Source organism: Lagenorhynchus albirostris, chromosome 3, assembly GCF_949774975.1.
Source record: "Lagenorhynchus albirostris chromosome 3, mLagAlb1.1, whole genome shotgun sequence".
Taxonomy (NCBI): domain Eukaryota; kingdom Metazoa; phylum Chordata; class Mammalia; order Artiodactyla; family Delphinidae; genus Lagenorhynchus; species Lagenorhynchus albirostris.
The window spans coordinates 94,502,405-94,528,374 of NC_083097.1; the positions used below are offsets into that span (position 1 = coordinate 94,502,405).

Here is a 25,970-nt window from a genome sequence, read left to right on the forward strand (position 1 = left end):
CTGTTTCTTACAGCTGAAAGAATCCTGACACACAAGGCACAACTCAGGTTCTTTTTTTTTGCGGTACGTGGGCCTCTCACTGTTATGGCCTCTCCCGTTGTGGACCACAGGCTCCGGACGCGCAGGCTCAGCGGCCATGACTCACGGGCCCAGCCGCTCCGTGGCATGTGGGATCCTCCAGGACCGGGGCACGAACCCGTGTCCCCTGCATCGGCAGAGGGACTCTCAACCACTGCACCACCAGGGAAGCCCATAACTCAGGTTCTTCCGTGAAGCTCCAGGGTGGGCAATGAGACCCACAGACAACCAAAATGGATGCTCTCCAGCATGTGGCAAAATTTTACAGAATTTCCCTCTAAGTCTGAATCTATACACGTGTACACGCGTATACACACACTCACACGACTAGCGTCACACCTTTACCTCTTCTCATCCTCAGTTTAGCTATTTTGATAATCCCTTATTACAACGTTTAATTTCAGCATAGACAGTTATTCAGTACTTAACATCTTTATTCATCATAAAAATATATATATATAACTTCAAATCGAGTGAGACATTGTGCCTGGTGCTCTGTGGAGGAGTACAGATTGATGCCTCTTTTCAAAACACTTCTCCACAGTCTTCACTGGACTTGGAAATAATCAAGCTTAGTCAAAGGTAAAAAGCAAAAACACTTATTTAAAAAATACCATCCAGCATTAAATGTGCCAACTTTGGCAGGCAGGCAGGGTGGGTGGTTAATGTTTTATTTGTATATGAAATTGGAGATACAGGAAGCAGTGTGGCAAAAAAAAAAAGAATGCTTATCATCAGAACTGAAAGAAAAAGTGAGTAGTATGCTAATATGATAGAAGGGAACTTTGAGTCACCACACAAAGAGAAGAATCTCATCTTTGATAAGTACTAGTAGTGGGGGAGGTTTGACTTATTTGCAGGATTATGAAACGTGTTGATTCATGACTATGAAGAGGCAGACTGTAGAAAGCTGTGAGCAGACCCTAGTGTTAGTCGGGGATATGGAGAAGTGGGAATAAAGAGAAAGAAAAATAGGGCAGAATGTTTTTGCTCAAGGGTCCCTAGAAAAAAATTTAAAAATTAAAAAAAAAATCTGAGGGGCTTCCCTGGTGGCGCAGAGGTTGAGAGTCCGCCTGCCGATGCAGGGGACGCGGGTTCGTGCCCCGGTCAGGGAAGATCCCACATGCCGCGGAGCGCCTGGGCCCGTGAGCCATGGCCGCTGAGCCTGCGCGTCCGGAGCCTGTGCTCCGCAACGGGAGCGGCCACGACAGTGAGAGGCCCGCATACCGCAAAAAAAAAAAAAAAACTGAGTAAGCACGTATTGTAATATTTTTCTGTGACTATAAAAATGTAATGGGAAGCATTAGAAATCAATTACACTGTAAACATATACAATATCCTTTCATCGTGAGCATATATATGAAGCCTCCTGCAACTATTATAAAATCACGTTATAAAATTCTACCTTTTTTTGCTTGTTCCCTTTTCTGGTTCCTAGTTATTCACATTCTGGGAGAGGACAAAGGCCTTTACAGATTCATCAATCCAATCCTTTCTTTTCACAGATAAAGGAGGGTAAATAGCTTGCCCGCGGTCCCATTCATCCTCAGTGAAAGAGACTGGACTAGAACAACCAGGTCTCCTGATTCCCATCTGGTGCTTTTCTCATTACAACATGACCTGATTCACACGCCGCCTTGTCCCTGGTCTGTACCTGGTGGTTCTCCCTCAATCTCAGCTGGGGCAGAAGGGCTGTGAAAGAAAGGACCCGGTCCTCTTGGGGCCTCTGGTTTGCTATGAGTGTGGGGCACTAGAAGAGGACGCCAGAAAATGCATCGCCCACTTCTATCCCAAGTCTGAAAGTGATCTACCACACACACACACACACACACACACACACACACACACACACACACACACACACACACACACACACACACACACACACACACACACACACACACACGGTCAGGCTCTGTGATCACCTAGCTGAGAAATATTTCCTTGATAGGGCATTGTGTGAGAGAGGAATTTTTAACAGCTGCCATAGGAGAGGTTATTGATTTTAAAGGAGAACATCTGGCCAAGGATACATACACCTTTCAGAAGCTCCTGGTCACAGACAATGACCAACAATGGAGAGCTTCCAGCTCCAGGGGTCATGTCAACACCAGGCACGAAGTCCCTGACCACAATACCATCAAATGGGCCACTAATCAGTGGTGGGAGCTGCCTCCAAATATGCAAATTCAAACAGAAAGGAAACACATTTGATTGGATTCTTCTGCCCCACCCCCCCGTACGGGGGCCTCTCACTGTTGCGGAGCGCAGGCTCCGGATGCGCAGGCTCAGCGGCCATGGCTCACGGGCCCAGCCGCTCCACGGCAGGTGGGATCCTCCTGGACCGGGGCACGAAACCGCAACCCCTGCACCGGCAGGCGGACTCTCAACCACTGCGCCACCAGGGCAGCCCCTGATTGGATTCTTTTAAAGAGCCCTACCATTCTCACATCTATTTTGGGTTTCATATTTATCAGCACTCAACATTCTAAATGTTCTAGTCTGGCTATCCCTATTTCTGGGTGACAACACCGGGAACACTTTATTGCAACATTCATGAGAGGTGCCTCGAAAGTGAGGGTGCTCGGATCTCTCGAGGCCATTTTTTTCTGCGGTTCCTTTGAGAACAAAATCAGTGTTATTGTATTTTTTAAATGTCTATCATATAAGGTTTTGGTCAAGTTCAATACGAGGAATATGAATTTAAAATATCCTTTGTTGTAATCATGAACTAGGAAAACTGAGAGGAAACAGTTTTTTTTTTTTTTTTTTTGGAAACAGTTCTTGAAACTCTGACAATTTCAAGTTTATGGAAACATTGAAAAGTACCACAATTCTATAGACTGTCCTGCAGAAATTTATCTTTCTTGGGCTCCATAAGTTTCTGTAAGAATAAGGTTCTCTTTCATCTAAACTCTTCCTAGAAATTTGCTTTCTCAAGTGGAGATAAGTCATTTGTTTTACAAAACAAGAGCCTGTTGTGTGTTGTGTGTTCCGTCTCAAGCAATAAATTGCCTTTGTACCGTATTTCTGGTCTCTTTCCATATAGCCCGCTGTATCCTATATACAGAATCCTGAAAAATCCTTTCCACTTGTGTAGGAAAGCCACGACTTTCTTCCTCCAGGGCGTTGATAGTTCGCAGAGCAAAGGGAGTCCTTTCCCGGGGCAGGGGGTTGTTCAGAGGCCGCATGGGGATGACGGAGTTGTACTTGTGCTGCCTGTTAACAGAGTTCATGAGGGACGTATAGAATTGGAACTTACACCAGGTATCTCTTAAAAAGTTTTGGGTCAATAATAAGATTGTCCAGGCAGACCCATTGACAGCATCATCCAAATTCTGTAAATGCTGCCTGCCACATGGCATCTCAGCAAAGATTATTCCAGGTTTGATGCCGAAGTCATTTTCCAGCAGATTCTGGACTCGGAGGGCTTCGTCTGTGTCTTCTTCAGCATGCAGTATCACAAATTTGAAGAACACCTCTTCTTCTGCTTCCTCTTCTGGCATCTCCTCCACTCCCTTGGCTCCCTCCTGCTCCCCTGTTGGCATCTCTGCTGTATTGCTATGAGCAGCAGCGTCACTCAGGGACGTTTCTTCAGATTTCTTGGAATCTGACTTGTGCTGTCTTTGACTCGTGTCCACACTGTGGCTTTTACCCCAAGTGAGAGAAAGAGGGCAGGGATCCGTTTTAGACTTTCCGATACCCATTATAAAGATCCAAATCAGAATAGGAAAGCTTTATTTCTCAGCATTTCATTTCATTCTAAAAGGAGAAATAACAAAGCAGAAGAATACCGTAAACTTAATCAAAACATTAAAAATGGAAAATTTCATTCACCCCGAAAACCTCAAAAAGATTATAATATAAAGTTCTCTAAGAAAGAATTGCCAAACAGCTCATTGGGAAATGAAATCACTGGTCTTTTTTGAGCTTCACAAGGGCTACCATAGGTAGTCAAAGGTAAGTTAAACAGAGGGTCCAGTTTAATATGACAGGAGACATTTGGAAATTTTAAATCGTATTATAACCACACTATAAACCTCCAAATTAAAATAAATTACTTTGGTATTTTAGAGAAAAGGTACCATATCAACTCTACCCATATGGAGTTTAAATCCAACTTCTCCATAACCAAATTACTGTGTAAGCTAGAAACAGGAAAACCTAAAGAAACCAAATATTCCAACATTAAACACAAAATCTGTTTTTGTATCAAACACAAATACAAAACAGAATACAAATATCCTAAAGGCGGCTAGCAGGCAGCTCTACTGACTCAGAACAAAGAGAAGATCTGAAATGTCAAATGACTTATTGCCCAGAATTCATGGGTTCAGAGCCTTTTTGTTTGTCTAGGATCAGGCCATGTTGTAGTGGGGCTGGTGCAGAAATTGTAATAAGGATTGTGAAAAGTAAGGAATATGTTTTCCAGCTCATCTTGGGAATACTTAAGAAAACATTTATTCACCTAGGGAGAAATTAACATCTTGGTTTGGAAGTGAAATCTGGAAACAAAGCCTTGTGATTTTCACCAGTGAAATTAACAAATAATCACTGTAGTCTATACTTGTTCTTTTATTTTAAAGATCCTAAATTCAGAGTGTAAGAATTAGATCAGCTGTGAAAGAAAGGTACTCCATGTAAATCTAATTTAAATAAATCTTCAGATAATGTTGGCAATGTTGTTAATATAACCCCCAAACAGGCAGTTTCAAGGGGGGTTCTTTTTTATCAAAAGACAGAAAATTTAGAATAATTATAAATTCCATGTTTTCAAACTATGGGCCCATAGGCTATATTCTAAAGCATTTTTATTTATTGTTCGTTGGCAAAGACCAGAGTTCAAGAAGAAATCAGAATTTTATTCATTATGACCTAAGTAACATAGCTACATATACCAAAATATTTCAGGTTTAGAAGAAACCATTCAGCAAAAATGGTGAAAAACTGTTATGGGAAGAAAAAACAAGGAAAAACACAGGATTTTTTTCTAATGTATATATGGAGTGAAAGGGTTTGCTACTGCCTCTGAATAGTGAAGGAATTGCTGGCTATTGCCTGTCATTTATTCTGTCTGTACTTCAGGTTCTGATCCACAGTATATTGTGCCAGCCACCAAGTGGTAGTCTAAGGCATGACAACCTGCCAATGCTATTGATATCCCAATTAATAAACCTAAATGAACTCAGACTCTCTTCACTGGTTAGGATTAACTGCTGACTTTTTTATTGTATCATGAAAAAAGTTTTACCATGCAGAATTGCGAAAGAAGGTTCCCCTGAATTAAAAAAAAAAAAAAACTATCCAGAGAAATCTATTAAAGCATCAATTAAAATGATCTTCACTTATTCGTTGAGATAGGTTTGTTAAACCAACTTAACTTCATTATCTTCATCACTAGTTGCTGCAGATGAGTGCATGTGAAGTAATATAAAAGATTTTCACTAAAAAGTGTTGAAAACTTCTAAGGTAAAATGGTGTGTTGAGTCAGAACACAGAATCTTTTGAGATAAATAAAAATAAACAACCAAAGAATTACATTATGAATAAAAATTACAATTTTACGTCTCATTTTTCTTAAACACTGGTCAGCAAAAAACAGCAAAATACTCCAGAAATCTACGATGTGCTGTTTCAACTCCCAAGCACTCCTGCCCACCCCCACCCCCCACCCGAAGCAGACCAGCAAGAAGAAAATTAGTGACAATGTCTGAAAAGTTCACCATAACCTTCTAATTTGGAGAGGAGAGTAAGGAGTTAGCCAAGGGGAAAAGATGCGCGAAGTTCTGCGCTGGAGATCTGCCTTTCCCACCACCACGTGAGTCAGAGATGGGGAAGTGGTCCAGATTCTTCACAGGGGTTCTCAAGGCTGGAAGGAAGCGTGGAGAACCTGACTGTGCTCACCCTGAGCTAATTAACTCCATCAACAAAGAGAACAGAAGGAAGGCAGGGAACGCAGAAAGAAATAGGGGAGGGGAGAAGGCTGGCACAGAGAATCCTGCAAAGCCTCTTCAATGTCCTCCTCCTCCAACAGGGACAGTTAGCATCAGGGTTAAAACACTGAGACTTCAGCTCCTTCCCCTCATCTAAGCGGGAGGAGAGTGAAGGTGGCTGCAAGGGAGAGGCACACAGAATCACTGTTCACAGGAATAAAAACGTGTGTGTGCGTGTACATTTTTTTATTTACTTTTTTAAAAGGGTAAACTTTGAAAATATTTATATTGAAAAGTCCCACTCCCATCCTTGTCTTTCCCATCCATGCTGTCGCCTCCATGGCCTCTTACTGGTGACCGCTTTTATTAGTTTTTCCTATATCCTTCCACTATTTCCTCATGAATACATATATTTTTTCTTTCCTTTTTTTAAGAAAAGTATTAATGTATATATACACATACACTGCCAAACAGCAGTAGGTAGGTAAGTAGATAGACAGACAGTAGATGGCTTTTTCCCTTAGTAATATAACTTCAGAGCCTTCCATATCAGCACACGGAGAACCTCCTCTTATTTACATAATCTCGTAGCATGTGAATGTACCATAACTGTCCCGTTCTTCAGTATGTGATTTGTTTCCAGGCTACTATTATCATGAACAATGCGGCAATGAATAACTTTGTACAAAGGTCATTTATGTGCAAGGTCATCTGCAGAATAATTGCCCTAAACAGGATTTCTGTATCAAAGGACAAATGCATTTGTCATAGTGATAGATTTGGCCAAATCGCTCTCTGTAAGATTGAACCTTTTCCGGTTTGGTTTTGCTTTTCACTTGACAGAATGACACCTCCACCTCCATCCCTTGCCCCAGAAAAGATCTAAGACCAAAACTACCAATTACAATTGACCACAGCCCAACTGAGCTAATCACATCCCTTCAGGGCAACAGAAATGTGGAAAGATACAACCCATCAGGATGGAGCCCTTAAACTGAAGTTCTGAAGGGAAGATCAACAGGTCCAGGATAAAAAGGAAAGAGTCCAGAATGTATTCACTCTATATCTAGGCAAACAAAGGTGCCAAAGGAATCCCCCCACATTCAATAGGAGTAAGATGAAAAGAACAGCACGGCATATATGCACACTGGGCAAGTGCGCACATATGTTACAGGAAATAAGAAAGAAGAAGAATCAGAGCATGCAAGAGACAAATAAAAAATTCCATTCTCATTAAGACTACGTGCTCTGGAATCAGACTGCCTGAATGTAAATCCCAGCCCTACTATAAAAAAAACTGCAAGACTTTGTACAAATTACTGTACGTGTATCTCTGCGTTTGATTTCATCATATGTAAAATGGTGATAATTATAATACCTACCTTTAAGGTTTTTACAAAGATCAAATGGCTTAGAAGAGTGCTCCATAAATGTTAGCAGTTAGTATCGTGATTAAATACATAACAAAGAAGCTAAAGAAAACTTTACGGTTTCACTTTAGTAGCAATAAGAGAAGGCAGAACTAAGCTGTGTGCCTACAGGGGGGTGAGTCGGTGTGGCAGAGGACACCTGCAGAAGTTCCCTCTGACTGTTTCATTGTTCTCAGTAAAACAGGAAGCAAAACCCCTTCCTTAGGACTGCCCCAAACCTCAATCTCATTTTGCAGTATAAATGATACAGGATGGAGGCTACTGGGGTGAGATTACCACGTCCACAAGGTTATTATTCTTCCTCAGCCCCACCCAATGCTGATTAGTGTCTGTGTGTACTCTTGCTCCCAGCAGAAGACTTCTGTGGCTGGAGGAGAGTGAGGGCAGCACCCGTTGGGTCCTATCCCAAGACAGCCCCTCTCCATGCAGAAATTTCCCAGGAGGTTCCTCAGGGTGGTTACAGCCATCAGCCCTCTCTCCCCTGTCCCAAACTAAAAACTGAAACTTCAGTGTGAATTTCTCTTTCATACAAAGTTTACTTTCCTCACCAAGACCTTTGTGAGAGTCAACTGTATGTGTCAGCTGGGCTAGGCTACGGTGTCTAGTTGTTTGGCCAAACACCAGTCCAGATGTCGCTCTGAAGGTATTTTTTAGGTGAGACTGACACTTAAAGCAGTAGACTTTAACTGTAAAAATAATGAATCACTCTGCTGTATACCTGAAACTAATATAATATTGTATTAATCAACTATATTTCTATTTTTTTAAATAAATAAAGCAGTAGACTTTGAGTAAAGATTACCCTCCATAGTGTGGGTGGAACTTACCCAATAAGTGAAGGCCAGAGCAATACTGAGGTTCCTCAAAGAAGAAGGAATTCTGCCTTGGGATGGCAACATAGAAACTCCACCTGAGTTTCCAGCCTTCAGACTCAAGACTGCAGTCACCTCCTGTCTGTTTCTAGCCCTGCAGATTTGGGACCTGCCAGCCCCGCCAGTCACATGAGCCAATTCCTTAAAATGAATCTCCCACCCTCCCTCCCTCTCTCTCTATAAAACCTACTGGTCCTGTATCTCTGAAAAACCCAAATACAGCCCTCCTTAAAAGTTTGTTGCCCTAGAATTAAGAGTTACTGTTTCCATTTAAAAAAAATTTTGACCACTTGGGAAGAGAGGCTCCCAAAAAGCAGTTAAGTAAAACAATGATCAGTAATAATCTGATAATAAAATACATATGCATAAACCATTTTCAACCTGTCCATGCATTTACCACAGAAAAAGCTTATGTGTTTAAATTACTGCCTCTGAAATTTCACACATTTAACGAACATTTAGGCATCTAGTACTTGGATCCTTTAGCCCTGGAGAACTTTTCAGTTGTCTTTCCTATCTGAATAGCACCATCTTGTGGGAAATACATACAAAATTAATAGTTTCTTCCCTTAATTCAATTAATAAATAGGTTTTGTCATTATTAATAAGGGTTGTTGAAAACTTACTCTGCACCAAGACCTGCTGGGTTTTAGGGATGTGGACCCAGGATAAGCAGATGATTAGGACTCACTGCACTGCTGCTTCATTCAAATAACAGGTCCTACCAGAGCACTCAGGATGGACACGCAGTGGGGAGCACTGCATCAGTAAGGCCGTGAGGCGGACGGTTTCCAGGCAGTGGGAGCGGCACTTGCCAAAAAAAACCACTGAAGCACCAGAGGGCACAGTGTATTAGGATCATTTTGCACCAGGTGTTTAGATGGCTCAAGTCCAAATATGCAGGGGTGTGAGGGGAGAGGACAGTGGTGAGAGATAAGGATGGAGAGATAAAAAGGATGAGAGTGAGTAAGGAACCTAGTTTACTTGGTTCAGGACTTTGAACCTGATCGTGTTGGCAGACAGAGAGCCCCTGGTGGGTATTAAGCAGGGGAGTGACACGATCTGACTTGTTTTAGACAAGAGTAAGGAGACTAGGCTTAAGGACTGTAAGGCCCTGGATGGGGAGAACAATCAGTTGAGAGGCTGTCACAGTAACCTAGATGAGAAAGCAGAGCCCTGAACTAAGGAAGTTATGGTGGAGATGAAGATATGTAGGAGGTGCCGGGGTTGGGAGGGTGACAGAGAAAGAATGATCAAGTACGCTTCCCAAGTCTATGCCTTGTTACATTCGCTGAGTCGTTTGCTGAGACAAGCAGGGTGTGGGGGTTGGATGTAGCTGACCAGTTAATCCAGTTTGGGACACAGGGAGCTTAGGGTGCCTGTGACCTGGAAGAGGAGCTGTCCAATAGGTACTTACACATGTAGGTCCGAGGCTGAGGAGAGCATCTTGATGGGAGATAAAACCTTGACACTAGCTCAAATCTGTGAGTAACTGAAAACAAGTAGAAAGAAAAGAGAAGGAAGAGAGCTGAAGACAGAATCAATGCCTGAGGGGCACCTGGAGGAGGGGGACCCATAAAGCAGAGGGAGGAGTGGCACCCGAGCAGCAGGAAAATCAGGCACAGAATCCGGAAGCCAAGGCAGGAGAGTACCTCGAGCAGCGGTCGGCATCCAAGGCATTGAGCCCCTTGAGGTTCACCGGAGCAGTTACAGGGGATGGTAGGAGTCACCAGTATGCTCAAGAGTCTAGAGGATGAGGGGGCGGGGGAGGGGAAAGCTTAGCTAAGAAGGAAAGAAGCCAACAGCTACAAATGAACATAGGGTGGGGAGAGGATTCCATGAAGAGAGGAGAAACTCGGAATGCTTGGAAACGGAGGGAACTGGCTAGTAGAGAGAAAGGATGAAAAGTATGGATGGGAGCTTCTTAGAGCTGAGCTGTTCTCTTGGTCACTGGGCAGTTCTCTCTCCTACTCCCCCTTTCCCTGAGAGAGGAGAGAGGCCACCTAACTCCTGAGGGTGCTAGGTCCCGGGGTAATGTCTGTGATGAATACTGCAGATGATGTGGTCACCTATAGAACTTTGGGTTTTAGCTTCTTGGGAGAAGGTGAGTGCACTTTGCTTTTTTTAAAATCAGGGATGGCTGCATTATATTGTAAGAGAGCACATTTCTTGCTGGAGGTTTAGGTATGGAAAGAAGGGAAGGTATGGATATTAAGTAGCCAAAGGGGCGTTCTGTAACAGATCCTGCAGATTTGCTCACGCAAAACTTATTCCAACTTCCTTTTAGTGAACCTCCCGGTACTTCCTGTGCCACAAGTACTAAAAGCTCTATTTCCTAGACTTCCTTGAAGCTAGGGTTCTGGATGTAATTTAAGTTCTGCCAATCAGATGTACTTACTAGTGTGAGTTAAATATGAAGGGAGGCAGAGCATGAGGCAGTGACTTTGCTGGTTAAGGCTCTAGCAGAGTTGGTGTGATTCAGAGCTGGCAGCTTGCTGATCTGGCGGGAGGTTTCATGGTTGTGGCAAAAGCTCCAGCTCCGGACTTCCCTGGTGGCGCAGTGGTTGAGAGTCCGCCTGCCAATGCAGGGGGCATGGGTTCAAGCCCTGGTCCCGGGAAGATCCCACATGCCGCGGAGCAACTGAGCCTGTGCGCCACAACCACTGAGCCTGCACTCTAGAGCCCACGCACCACAACTACTGAGTCCCCGTGCCACAACTACTGAAGCCCGTGTGCCCAGAGCCCGTGCTCCACAACAGGAGAAGCCACCGCAATGAGAAGCCCGCGCACCGTGACAAAGAGTAGCCCCCACTTGCCGCAACTAGAGAAAGCCCGCGCGCAGCAACGAAGACCCAACGCAGCCAAAAATAAATAAATAAATTTTAAAAAAGCTCCAGCGCCACTACACCAATACGGTAGGTGGTGGTCTGAGGTATTCCTAGAAACTCAACCTGGACTCTAGTTCTTCAACTTACCCAGTGATACTGTACATTTTGTAATATCCTCTAATGCACACTTTTCTGCTTAAACTAGCTATAGTAGACTCTGTTCTCTGCAACAAAACTATGATTGATACAACATCCAAATCCAGGCCAGGGAACTACAGCAGGTCAGCAGCAAAACATGGTGTGCCACCTGTTTTTATAAGTTTTACTGGAAGACAGCCATGCCTATTCATTTCTGTATTGCCTATGGCAAATGTCATGCTACAGAGGCAGAGTTGAAGAATTCCAACAGGAGCCGTGTGGCCTGTATCGCCCGTGGTATTTATTGTCAGGACCCAACAGAATAGACCTGAGCCAGCCAGACAAGGAACATGCAGACTTTTCTTTCAGACTTCTTCACACTGGAAATATTTTATTAAAATAAAATCCCAACTAGGGTGATCAATATCTTCAGGAATAGGATGGGTAGAATTTGAATCCACCTGTTCTTTACTGAAATAACATTATTGAGAGTCAGCTGTCATTTATTTATTTTCTTCTTTTGGGACCTGCACAGAATCCATAAGGATAGCAAAGGCCCAGTATAAAGGAAAGGATTAATTATCAAATATTACCCATTGACACTTACAGTCTAACTAAGCTAGTGCCTGTGTTTTTCATTTTAGGTACCAGAGCTTGCATTAGAAATGTTAAGGATCTGTAGGAGTCTAAAACCCTATATCTTCCCTTCATGGCTCTAGTCACACTACAATTAATTACATGTCTGAGTATCTGCTTAGTTTCTCATCTTTCCCATTAGACTGTAAACTCTATCAGAATTAACACCAAATCTGTCTTGCTTGTCACTGTATCTCCAGAGTCTTCCACATAGTCAGCATTCAACAATACCTTCTGAATGAATGAATGAAATTAGACAATTCCAAATATGAGACCTAACACAGTTTTTCAAGTTGAGAGATAGCTGAACAGATAGCTCTTTATCATCCCTAGCATATAAATTATTGACTCAATCAGAATAGGGACCAGCCTATCCAAATGTATGGATTTTTTAATGAGCAATTATGTTACATTTTTAAAAATTGTGTGAATATAAATATGGTACATTCATTTCAAGATACAGCTCAAGGGTCATATTTGGCAGAATGCTTTTCCTTTGATCTCCAGGTTAAGTACTCCTCCTCCGGCTGCCCATAATATCTTGCTCATATTTCTTATAATATGTGTCGTACAGCACTTTTAACTTGTCTTCCTTGCTGGCCTGGGAGGTAGCTTCCACCTCATTTTCCCAGACTTCTCCACCATGGAAAATGGCGCCATCATCTGCCCAGTTACAACAGCCAGAAACCTCAGGCATCACTGACACTTTCCCCTTCCACTCCTACACTTTCACTTCCAAGCTGTCAGCAAGCCAACCCGTAAGACACATCTCAAAATGTTCCGCTTCCCTCCCCACTGCATTTTCACTCTAGATCAACATCTCTCCCCTAGTCTACTACACTGCTCCTTCCTAATCGGTCTCCTACAGCCACTCTTGGTCAGTCTAATCCATTCTCCACTCAGCAGCCACAACGATCTTTTTAAGTACATACAACTGATCAAATTACTACCATTTACACCCCTGCAATGGGTTCCTACTGCTCTTAGAATCAGAATTTCTTAATATGGCAAGGATGCCCTGCATGATCCAGCTCCTTCAGCTCCAAGCTTATCTCGTGCTTTTCTTCCCTCTGCTCCCCCAGTTCCCTACATGTGTGTCTTTTTTTGTTTCTCAAACTTGCTCAGCTTTCTCCTGTCACAGGATCTATGGAAACATTTTATTGCAATTCTGAAGTATGAGTTACATGACTATATTTTCTTATTAGAGAACCTGTACATAGTATCATAGGCTAGCCAACATTCTATTGGAGGTACACAATCAAAATGTTCAAAAAGTAGGGAATGGCAACATAAACTATGTCATATTATTCATATGGCTGAACCCTATTAAATCATCAAAATGTTTACGAATGTTACAAATTATTTTAACGACATGAGAAAATGCTTCCATAACAATAAGTGGAAAAAACAGACTATAAAATAAAATATACTGCAAAACTTTGTAAAAACAAACTATAGAGAAAATAGATTGGAATGAAGTATACCAAAAAGTTAACATTGGTTAGCTGTGTATGGTAGATGTGTGAATGTACATGTATCTATGTCTATACACCCTTTTTCTACGATGATAATGTAATCTGGAAAAAAGAAGATTTTTTAGTAAATACATTATTCTCTAGATTTTGTGTTTTTAAATAGAGGTCACATTCACTTAATGCCTCAAATAGTATATACCTTATGTGTCATATCTGCACATTTTGGATGGGTTGAGCTCACCTCCAGGTTTAACTGCTTGATCTCCTGTTTTTGTTTTTTTTTTTAATCTACATGAAAATTTTCCAATAGTCTGGATTTGCTAACTCTAAACCCAACAGGGGTCCTCCAATATCTTACTTAATTACACATACTGGAAGGCAGAATATTCATCTCCACAGTACCTAAAACAGGTCCTTGAGCAAGTAAATGTTTAATTAATTTTTTAAAAATTGCTTCTATCAGGTAGAAAAACAAAAATACACAAACTGGTCTTCCCCTGGGCACCGTCTTTTCCACCTGTGGAGCCTGTCTCTTTTCTCAGCTGCTAGGAAGGTCCAGGTCGATGAGTGCTGTCTAATCAACATACAGAAGCTTGGGGCAGGAGATTTGATCATGATTTTCCTCATGGCTTTCCTTTAACCCTCCTACTCTTTGTTCCATATTCCAAATCCCTTTATTTTAAAATTTTATTTAATCTTCTATTGTATATGTTTATTCAAGCATCTGAAATCCCAAATCTGAAATGAGAAAAAAAAAAATGTTTTTCTGTTCTTTTAAAAGAGAGGAAGGTATTGGGTTGGCCAAAAAGTTCATTCAGGTTTTTCTGTAAACTTTTTGGCCAGCCTAATAGTACCTATTCTACTGGTAACATCACAGAACTAGTTCCTTGGGATTAAAATGACAAACATTATGTAAATTAAATGGTCTTTTATTCCCCAACAGCTTTCCGTGAAGATGAAAATATTGTTTTTCATTTCCATTCCCACATATTTTAAAAACAGAACTGAATCTTGCTATGAATCTTGTTATTCTGACACTGGCTCAGTCACTACACAACTTAAAGACGTGTATAATATTCTCTGTACAAGTGCCTTCATTTTTCTTCTTCCCATTAAAACTACCTGTTTCTGGTACCACTCAACAACGCTCTGAATCAGAGACTACTGCTTCCCACTGAAGCAAAGGAACTAAAAAAAAATATTGCATATTCCTTCCAGTAAACAGAGTATTTTCCTTTCATTTTCAATATTTAAGAATGAGAACTAGCCTTAAAGGGCAAACCTTCTCCAAACCAGGAACAACATTTTATAAAAACACAGATGGTAAGGGCAAACTTGCACATTTTATCAAAGTGAGACTCAAGAGAAAGCTGCTTGTGCACTTTCAATATTAGAGAGTCCTAGCAACCAATAAGGATTTAACGGTGCCATAAGCTTCGTGGAATATTAGAGAACAGCGCTCAGTATCTAACAGCCACCAACCCAGAGGATCAGTGACAAGAAGATGTTACCAGGACTAAGGCAGTAACCCCTGAGACAGTATGTGAACAGGGGAGTGAGGAAAGTGAAGGTGTACAGCCTGCGATGGCCTAGCAGAGGCCTGCTGCAGGCAAGGAGAACAGGAGCAAGATCAGAGCCACTCCAGCTGAGAGGTCGGGGCCCGGGGCGGGGCCGGGGGCAGCAGGTGGGAAGCAGAAGATAAGACCAGGGAATCAGTCAGGGGTGAGATGACACAGGGCTTTGAGCAATGGTAAGAATTTGGTTTTTATGATTCTGATAAGAAGCCACCAGGTTTTGAAGGGACGTCAAAGTTCTGATCAGATATTTTTAAAAAACCACTGCTGTTTGGAGAAACACTATAGAGAAGCAAGGGTAGAAGCTGGAAGACCAAATCAGAGTCTTCACAGTCGTCCAGTAAAAGAGAATTGTGGTTTGTGTTAGAGAGGGCACATAATACGTGGTCGAAATTGAGCTATCTTTTCAAGGTAGAGTCAACAGAGTTTGCTGGATGCTTGGATGTGCGGTCAGAGCTGAAAAGAGGAGTCGATGATGATCCCTAGAGTTTCAGCCTCACTGAATGGCAGTAACATTTCCTGTGATAAGGAAGGTAAGTGAGGGGCAAACAGAAGAGGACTGGGTGGGTGTGTATCAGTAATTCTGTTTGGACATACTACATTTAAATGCTGATCAGACTTCCTAGTGGAGATGCTGAGCAAATAGCTAAACACATGCGTCTAGAGCTCAGGACAGAAGTAAAACTAGAAAGAAAAATTTGGAAGTCATCAGCTTATAGATGTTATTTATAGTCATGAAATATGGCTTGGGATAGAAATTGCCTTGGGAGAAAGTTATGGCTCAAAAGAGAATATGGCCAAGAACCAAGCACTGTGGCAGTCTAACAGTGGTTGAGAAAAGAAGGAAAAGCCTGGAGACACAGAAAGAGTGACCAGTGAGGTGAAAGGAAATGCAGAAGAAGGTGGTGGTGACCTGGAAGCCAAATGCAGAAAAAATATCAAGGAGGAGGGAGCGAACAACTGTGTCACAGGAAGTGGAAATGTACACAGACACTGGATTTCACAAGTGACATAGGGGTGATGGAGACAAAAAGCCTGAGATGAGAGTGTGGAGGAGGAAACAGGAGGAGGAGAAATAAAAGCTTAGAGGCAAGTCTTTCAAAGAGCTTTTTCTCATTCTCTTTCTTTTCTTTCTTTCTTTTGTCTTTTTAAGTAAAAGGGAGCAAAGAAATGGGTGGGACCTAGGAGGAGACGTTTGGTCTAGTGGGGATTATTTAAAGGCGAGTTATTTATCAGCAGGTATTTGTTAAATGAATAAATTTAAAAATACCACAGGGAGCCAATGATTCAACAGATGAGGTGCAAGACATCCAAACATACAGCTGGAACTCTGAGTAACATTTACTTTGTTTCAGGAGAATGTAAGGCATTATTCTATATATGACCATCTACTTTCTGATTTCAGTGAGATATAAAATGGAGTTGCTTATCTCTATTTATAACCAACGCACTATTTAAGATTATTTTTAAAGACTTTTAAAACCAAAGTTTACTGCCATGAAAAACTGGAGAGGTCCTAACTAACAAAATTCTGAAAACGAGCTCACAGCTGCCAGCCCAAATTATTTTTAGCCAAATTAGCTTTGGGACAAGATCCTAAATCAGCAAACCAAAACCAAAACTTTCTGCACTGGCTCAAGTGTGCCTGGAGGAGGCTCCCACAGAACCTTTAAGCCCTCTGAGACGCTGGGCTCTTTGCTTAGGGTTCTGAGGTTTCTTTAAAAGATAGGTTTCCTAGTCAAAATGAAACTTAAAAGACAGGCAGAGAGTTGGCGGGTGTGCTCCTTTCAGAGCGAGGCAACTGTGCTGGAAGGACGGCCGGCTCGCCCACCCCCACGCCCGCCCGGCCCCTAGCCCACCCGCCCGGACGCCCTCTACTTGCCGGGGAGGCGGGCGACGCGGCAGCCCCGCCGTGGCTCCGTCCTCCGCGCCCGCCGAGCGCTGCGGGACTTCCCGTGGTCGTAGGGAAAGAGAGGCGGCCCGCCCACTACGCGCCGCAGACCCCGCCCCACGCCCGCGGCCCCGCGCCGCGCGGAAGTCAGGGGGCCGCCGAGTCCCCTCCCCACGGGGACGTGCCGCCACTTAACCCTTCAAGGCCGGCCCCGCCGGAGGGAGTACGGGTTTTACGAGGCTGGAAGTCTCTGGGCGGCGGGAAGGAGAGGCCGGGAGGGCGGAGGAGGGGAACTCGCGCAGGATAATTGTCCCTGCGCTGCATTTTGTTTTCTCTCTTTTTTTTTAATGTCCCTTGAGGCCCGCCTTGGAGGCCAGGAAGGAAAGGGACTCAGCTGTCTGTTCCTTACAGACGTGAGTGCGGGCTTGGGAGCTGCATTCGCTGCTACCGCGCCTACCTAGCGCGCCCAGCATTGAGTCTGCAGCGGAGCCCGGGGCTCCCAACAGAAGCGCCTAGACTCTAAAGGGAGGAAACATCCAGTCTCACCCAAACAAACCCTCTAAGACCTTTCCCGAGGTACAGCGACTCTCCGGGCCCTCCAAGTTGGTCCCTTGGCCCTTCCTTTCTCTTTGGGGTTCTCTCACGGACTACTGCTGCAGTCAACCACATCCCTGGTTGGGGGTGGTGGCGTATCAGTACCTCCCCACTCTCAACACCAACCAAAAGCCACCTTGAGAAAGATTCCTTTCTCAGATTCTTTTTCACAGCCGGCTTTTTCACAGCCAAAATTGGAACTCCGCTTAATATTTAGGGAGAACAGAAAAGCAACCGAGTAATTCTAAGAAGGATAAAATGCCTGATAAAGCCAAATATGTTATCCTACCATATCTATCTCAGGCTCCCAATCCCAGTCATTCCCAAAGAACCCAGTTCAGAAACCACATACCCCCCCCCCAACCGCCGCCCCCGCCTTGTTTTCAGGCAATCCCTACTCACTGCCAAAGGAGGAGAACCCCATTACTAAACATCAGAGAAGACAATAGTACATTGGAATTGAAGGTCCATACCTGGATCTTAGAGGCTTACTACTGGTAGAGCTAAGTTATTTTCTCTTCCTCTCCCCACTACCTAACATGAGGATGGGCCATTGAAGGTGGCACTGGCAGACAGTAATTACTTGGTGAAATGCCCAATTAACCATCATGTCAGTATTCATTATCCACTGACAGCTGGTTTCTCCTCCTCCCTCTATTGACTTTTCAGGTAAACAGTGGCCTCCCTGTTACTAAATCTGGTACTTTTTGTTGCCTTTATTTCCCCTTCATTTCCTAATCTCCCTTTGGCAATTGACAAGGTTGATCATTGTCTCCTCCAGATACTCTAGTTCCTTGATATTAACAACCCATGGGGCCTTCATGCTTATCCTACTTGTTAAAATTCTTCTCTTTCAGTCTCTTCTGCCTGTTCCTCTTCCTCTGGCAACCCTTCATACCACTGCTTTCCAAACTTCTTCATTGAAATATCACTAATGACAAATGCGATAAACATTTACTTCCCCATTCATCACCCACATCACATGCATAAGTGAACCTAAAGTCACTAATGTCAAGGGCAAATTTACTTGAATTGTCTCATTTTATGTTTTAAATTGCTCCAAATTTTGCACTGTTCTTCATAAATATTCACATGTTGTACTAAAAAAAAATTTCAAATTGGTTACCAGTTAAATTTTTCTCCCCAAATTATCAAGTATACATGTCAAGAAAATGCACCAATCACTTATGCCACAAATATTTAGAGTCTTCTAAAGGCACTAGGGATATAGTGTGAACAAGACAGAGATGGCCCAGTCCTCATGGAGATTTTGCAGTCTAGAGCAGGAGACAGAGGACAGACATTATGCACAATTTCAGATCCATTCATTGAAAAGAATGAATGGAAGAAAGCAGAGTAAAGTGGGGAGGAGTGCTAATTAAGTCAGGAAAGAGATGGCTTCTCTGACATGTAAAATGTCTTTCCTGTGGCTTCATACCCTTAAAACCCTTGGCATTCAATGCTCGTGTTTTCAGGGTCTTGATCCACTGTCCTCTTTCACTTACTCTACCATTTCCCTGGATTATCTTACATATGTCCATCAGACTCACAGCTCAATCGGTAAGGATATAAATGATTTGAACATGATTAATGAACTTGACCTCATTGACAGATACAGATTATGGCACCCAATACAGTTTCAGAACACATATTCTTTTCACGTACATATGGAACATTAACAAAATCAGACCATGTTTTTGGCCATTGAGCAAGTCTCCACAAAGCAAATCAAAACAAATCAAAAGACTGAAATAATATGAATGTGTTCACTAACCACTAATCTGAAAAACAGAAACGAGAAAAGCCCCTATATGTCTGGAAATTAAATGACACATTTCAAAATAAGCCGTGGGTCAAAAAATAAATCACAACAGAAATCATAAAATATTTCAATTTGAATGTTACTAAAAATACTAAATATCAAAACTCGTGGGATATAGCTAAAATACAATGAGAGGGAAATTTCTGGTCTTAAATGGGCATATCAGAAAACAAAGCCAGAAAGTCAACTGTCTAAACAACCACATCAAGAAATTAGGGAAGGAAAAAAACCCCAGGAAATGAAATCCAAATAAAAAGATAGAAATAATAAAAATAAGACCAGAAATTCAAGATTAGAAAAAAAATAACAGAGGATCAACAAGAGCAAAAGATGGTTCTTTGAAAAAGACTAATAAAATTAATAAACAGCTGGTAAAACTAGTCATCAAAAAAAGAGAAGACACAAATAACAATAGTAGAAATAAAAAGGAAACATCACCACAGATCATGACATTTAAAATATGAAAGATATTAACCACTTCATTCCAATAAGCTATTTAGATGAAATGAACTGGGAGAGACAGTTATCCATGTGTCTCGTATGTTCCTCTATGTCTTACTGAGTACGTGCAGGATCCTGACTACTCTTTACCTGAGCCATTTCTCAGGGTAGCATTTACTTGAGATATGAGGTACTGTCTCCTTCCAGGATAGAGAACAAGCTTGCTTACTGCTTGCTATAAAAGTGGTGGATTCCTTAAGCTCAGTGTTCCTCAGATGTGACACAGACCCACTGCACGTGTAGCACGGACCTGGGCCTCGTGTCACCCACAGGGGGGCTTGTGAGCAAGAGGAACCATTGCAAATATGCTGATAGTAGTGCCGCTTGCTGTGCCATGAGTAACGAAATCCTTTGTCTCTGATCCAGGAGTTTTGTGTCTTCTGCCAGAATCCATGAGACAGTAATAGGCTAACTTATTAGATTGTAAGTGGGGTAAAATCAAATCCCAGACCTGACAAAATGGATAGGAGGGACTGCTAGTGACAGTGAAGATATCATCAAATTCTCTCCCCCCCAAACAAATATAAACTGGACAAAATTGTCAAAAACAATCAGTTGAGGGCTCTGGAAATTGACCAAAGGAAAACAACAAATTGAGAATCATTTATTCACTTTAAAAAACTCTGCTGAATTTTGGGTAGGAGTAGTGGGAAACTGCAGCATTCTAACCAGAAGCTGCTCTTATCTCCCAACCCCCATATACTCCTCAGCTTTGTTGGGGCAACAGTGCTACCAGCATGAGGCCAGCAATGAAAGCCAGGAGCCCCACAGCTGGAGGCAGCCAACTTGACTTGGTGGAGTAGAGGGCAAAAAGTCCATACCTAGTGGTGCTGTCAAGAAAAATTGCACCCTTGGGAGGAAATAAATGGAGAAAGCCCATAGCTGTTAGCCTGAAGTCATGATCTCACGTGAGGTGTGCAGCAGACCAGTGGATTTAAGTTCTCTTTTGGCCAAAAATTTAACAGGGAGATCCTGGAAATGAGAGAGCCACTGAGGGTCAAGATAGGCTCTTCACTTATCTCTGCGTGACTGGGAGGCTGCATATACACAGGGAGACACAAGCTTGCCCCTACAAGCCTGCCCCTGCAGACATCTGCATTTGAACCCTGGTTCTAGCACTAATTGTGTGACCTTTGTCAAGTCAATTTAACTGTTCTGTGCATCAGTTTCTTAATCTGTAAAATGGGAAAAAGCAGTTTTTAAATATAATAGTTATAATAAATACAATTTATTTACTTGAGAGAAGTAAATAAATTATGTTGAATGCAGAACATAGTACAGCAGGCAATAGTATTACAAAAGTATTTACTATTATTACTTCTCAAAATGTGGTTTAAAAACACTTGCCTCAGAATTCTGGAGGGAAGTCCAAGATTCAATCCAGGTGTACTGAATCAAAGTCTCAGGTTCAGGGGAAGGAACCTGAGAAAGATCAGTTTTTTACAAGTTGACTAGGTGATTCTTACACCACCAATGCTTGAGAACTATTATTTTTAGGTAAGATTTCTGGTTTTCTGTTTGGGGTCTATGTGCACATGCTTGAAGGTATAAATTATCATATTTACTTCAGTATCCTCATTGCCTAGTACACAGCAGACATTTAGTCAAACATCTATTAAATAACAGAAAGCTTTATTTAAAGTCCAGCTCTGCAATTCCCACAATGTGGAATAAATAACAAATTAGGCTTACAATTCAAACCTTTATATTAATATGAAAGAGCTAAAATTACTCTAATATCATACAGAGCAGGGATTCTTTAATACAACTTTTTGAGTCATGGACTCCTTTGAGAATGTGATGAAAACTACAAACTCTCTTCAGAAGACTGAAGATATATATTAAACCTTGCAAATAATTTTAAAGGGTTCACCTCAGGTTAAAAACATCTCATATGAAAACTGGCTTGTTGTCTGTCTCCTAGAACAAAACACTAAGTTCTTGTTTATCACTGAATCTCTATTTCTAGAAAAAAGGACAGAGCATACTTGGCACTAAATAAATATTTGCTGAATGAATAAATGAGTCACTGATAAAAGGATGCTATCTGGAGGTTATCTGGAACTCCTTGAGTCACCCAAGGGTGATGTACAGTAGAGAATGAAAGCACAGATGTTGTATATCTTATTCATGACCAAGATGTAACCTTGAATTTCTAGAGGTGGGTAATGAAAAAACAGGTCACTTGGACCAATGTTTCCACTTAAGATGAAATATGAAGAAACACAATAAACACCTTGAAGACGTAAGACAGAATTTACCTCATCAAATTCAGGAAGAGTTTGAGTTCAGGAAGCTACTTTTGCCCTTCGGGTGGCTGCCAATCTAGAGAAATAAGTTGAGAAGCAGAGTTGTACTGTCATCAACAAGAGTTGGAAAGACAACGGTTGGGTTTGGTATTCACCAAAAGTGGTGAAACACCCCTTGCTCTACACTGAAGCCCAAGGGCGCTACCCTGGAGTGAGGGTACAAACTGCAGTGCAGTGGGCCCTCTGGAAGGCCATAAAATCTAAAGCCTAAGTTCCAGACTGCTAATGACCACAGGTACACAGCAGAAAGAAACAAAAACCTCTTAGGGAAGAGAAAATCATCCTAGATCTTACATTATTTCTGGGTTTTTTTTCACGTTTCTAATGCAAACAATCAAAGATAATGAGGTAGAAGAATAACCAAGACAGCATTAACTAGAAGCAACATGAACTACAGACAGCAGAAACAGAACCAAAGCAGGCTATAGATATTGGGATTCTCAGACACAAAGTGTAATCCATGGAAATAAAATCCTTACTGAAAAATGCAGCAAGGGACTGGATACCATAAAAAGTAACAGAGCAGATAAGAAAAAGAATCTAACAGAAAAACAGAATTAAAAAATATAAAAATAGAAATTATGAACTCAATGAATGAGTTTCACTGCAAATTAAAAACACCTGAGGGCTTCCCTGGTGGCGCAGTGGTTGAGAGTCCGCCTGCCAATGCAGGGGACACGGGTTCGTGCCCCGGTCCGGGAAGATCCCACATGCCGAGGAGCGGCTGGGCCCGTGAGCCATGGCCGCTGAGCCTGCGCGTCCGGAGCCTGTGCTCCGCATTGGGAGAGGCCACAGCGGTGAGAGGCCCGCGTACCGCAAAAAAAAAAAAAACCTGAAAAGTGAAGTTGTGATTTAAAAGCTACATAAGAAGAAACTATCTAGGATGATCAGAGAAAATAAATATAGAACATATAGAAGAAAAATGAAGAGATATAAGAAATACACCAAGAAGGTCTAACATATGTTTACTCAGGGCCCCAGAAGACAGGAGAGAGAATATTGGGCAGAGGCAATATCTAAAGAGATTATAGTTGAGAATGTCCCAGTACTGACATGTCAGCTCATCCAAGATGCCTAATAAAACCCAAGTGGGAAAATACAATGAAATTTTCACTTAACACAGCATAATTAAACAGCAGGAAATCAAATACAAAGACAAAATCTTGAAAGCAGCCAGAGGAAAAAAGACAGATTAGTTTCAATGGAGCAAAAGACTGATAGCTGATTTCTTCAGAGTAACAAAATGGAAGCCAGAAGACGATGAGAAGATATCCCCAAGTGAATTCTATGTCCAGCAAAAATCTCCTTCAAGAATGAAGCCAAAATGAAGACATTAAAAAAACCCAAAAAAACGTGCATTTGCAACCAGCTGACTGGCACTAAAGGAAATTCTAAATGTATTCTTCAGGTGGAAGGAAAATTATTCCAGATGGAAGCTCAAAGACACAGCAAAGAACAAAGAGCAGGACTTCCCTGGTGGCGCAGTGGTTAAGAATCCGCCTGCCAGTGCAGGGGACATGGGTTCAAGCCCTGGTCCAGGAAAATCCCACATGCCACGGAGCAACTAAGCCCGTGCACCACAACTACTGAGCCGGCGCTCTAGAGCCCACGAGCCACAACTACTGAGCCCATGTGCCACAACTACTGAAGCCTGAGCACCTAGAGTCTGTGCTCTGCAACAAGAGAAGCCACTGCAATGAGAAGCCTGTGCACCACAACGATGAGTAGTCCCCTCTCACCGCATCTAGAGAAAAGCCCACATGCAGCAACAAAGACCCAACATAGCCAAAAATAAATAAATGAATAAATAAATTTACTTAAAAAAAAACAAAGAGCAAAGAAGGTGGCAAATCCATGGGTAAATCTAAATGAATATTGGCTATATAAGACAATAGTAATGACTTCTAGATGCAGAATATATGACAATATACAAATTGAGAGGGTGGTAAATGAACTCATAAAGCAATTGTCAAAAAATTCCAAAGAATTTAAATCATATACAGAATATATTATCTGATCACAATGCAATTATGTTAGAAGTCAATAATAAAAGAGAACTTAAATACTTATTTTTGGAAAGTTAAGAATAATAGTTCTAAATAATATCTATGGCTCAAATTAGAATAATGAAATCAGAAAATTCTTTGAAATTGATGGATAACTAAAACAGATATCAAGACTTGTAGAATGGAGTTCATGGTAGGCAGAATTCTAAGATGGTCCCTGAAATCCCTCCCTATGTCCATATCCATATCTTTGTGTGGGCAGAACCTATAACTTGCTTCTTACCAAAAGAATATGGCAAAGGTGAAAAGATTTTGAAGATGCAGTTAAGGTCCTTATTCAGTTGACTCTAAATTCATCAAAAGGGAGATTATTTAAGGGTAGGGCCTCTGATCTCATCAGGTGAATCCTGTCAGTCTTTTCCTGAAAGAAGAGACTCAAAGCAACATATTTCCTCCTGCTGGCCTTGAAGAAACAGTCATGATGTGAAATGCTTATGGAAAGGAGAAGCCTCCAGTGACTGAGGGCCTCAGTTCTACAGCTGCAAGGAGCTGAATTTTGTCAACAACCTGATGAGCTTGGAAGAGGACCCCCAAGCTCCAGATAAGAAGGCATTTCAGGTGACTACTTGACTGTAGCCTTGTGAGACCCTGAGCATAGGACTTAGCTAAGCTGTGCCAAGACTCTTGACCTATAAATACTGTGCAATTATAAAAGTATGCTGTTTTAAACTGGTATGATTATGGTAATTTGTTATGTAGCACAGAAAATTAACATGGAGCTAAAGTACAATAAGAGGTACATCTAGTTTTAAATATGCATTAGACTGCAAAGTTAAAAATCTGAACTAAATATCCACTACAAGAATATAGAAAAATAATGACCAACTCAACCTAGAGAAAAAGAAAATCATAAAAAGCTGAAATCAATGAAACAGACAACAAGAAAAACAACTGAAATAGTGGCTCTTGTACATATACAATGGAATATTACTCTGCCATAAAAAAGAATGAAATCTTGCCATTTGCAACAACTGGGTAGACCTAGAGGGCATTATGCTAAGTGAAGTCAGACAGAGAAAGACAAATACTATATGATTTCACTTATATGTGGAATCTAAAAAACAAAACAATGAACAACCATAACAAAACAGAAATAGTCATGGATACAGAGAACAAATAGGTTGTTGCCAGAGGGGAGGGGGGTGAGTGAAATAGGTCAGGGGAATTAAGAGGTACAAACTCCCATACAAGATAGATGAGTCACAGGGATGAAATGGATAGCACAGGGAGTATAGTCAATAATAACATAACATCTTTGTATGGTGACAGAGGGTAGCTAGACTTACCATAGTGACCATTTTGTAATGTACAGAAATATTGCATCACTATGTTCCAGGAACTGGCATAGTGCTGTAGGTCAATTATATTTCAAAAACAACCAAACAATCTCATAGAAAAAGAGATCAGATTTGTGGTTACCAGAGGTGGGGATGTGGGGATGAGGGGTGAGGGGGAACTGGATGAAGGTAGTCAAAGGGTACAAACTTCCAGTTATAAGATAAATAAGCACTAAGGACGTAAATTACATGATTAATATAATTAACATTGCTGTATAATATATATGAAAGTTGTTAAGACAGTTTTAAGAACTCCTAAGAGTTCTCATCACAAGGAAAAATTTTTTATTTTTCTTTCACTAAAATTATTGTGGTAATCACTGCATGATGAATGTAAGTCAAATCATTCTGCTGTACACCTTAAACTTATACAGTGTTATATGTCAATTATATGTCAGTAAAACTGGAAGGAAAAAAATATTGGCTCTTTGAAGAAAACAAAAGTGATAAGGCTCTGGTAAGACTGGTCAAGTAAAAAAGAAAGAA

General features: G+C 41.6%; 1 protein-coding gene across 1 annotated transcript; it reads right to left on the reverse strand.

Moving 5' to 3' along the window:
- Positions 1-1,939: 1,939 nt before the first annotated feature.
- Positions 1,940-16,888, reverse strand: TICAM2 (TIR domain containing adaptor molecule 2). The gene is made up of 2 exons (XM_060143410.1): positions 16,824-16,888; positions 1,940-3,840 (listed from the first exon to the last, which is right to left on the reverse strand). The coding sequence occupies exon 2, from the start codon at positions 3,783-3,785 to the stop codon at positions 3,078-3,080; it is 708 nt and encodes a 235-aa protein (XP_059999393.1). The 5' UTR covers positions 3,786-3,840; positions 16,824-16,888; the 3' UTR covers positions 1,940-3,077.
- Positions 16,889-25,970: the final 9,082 nt, after the last annotated feature.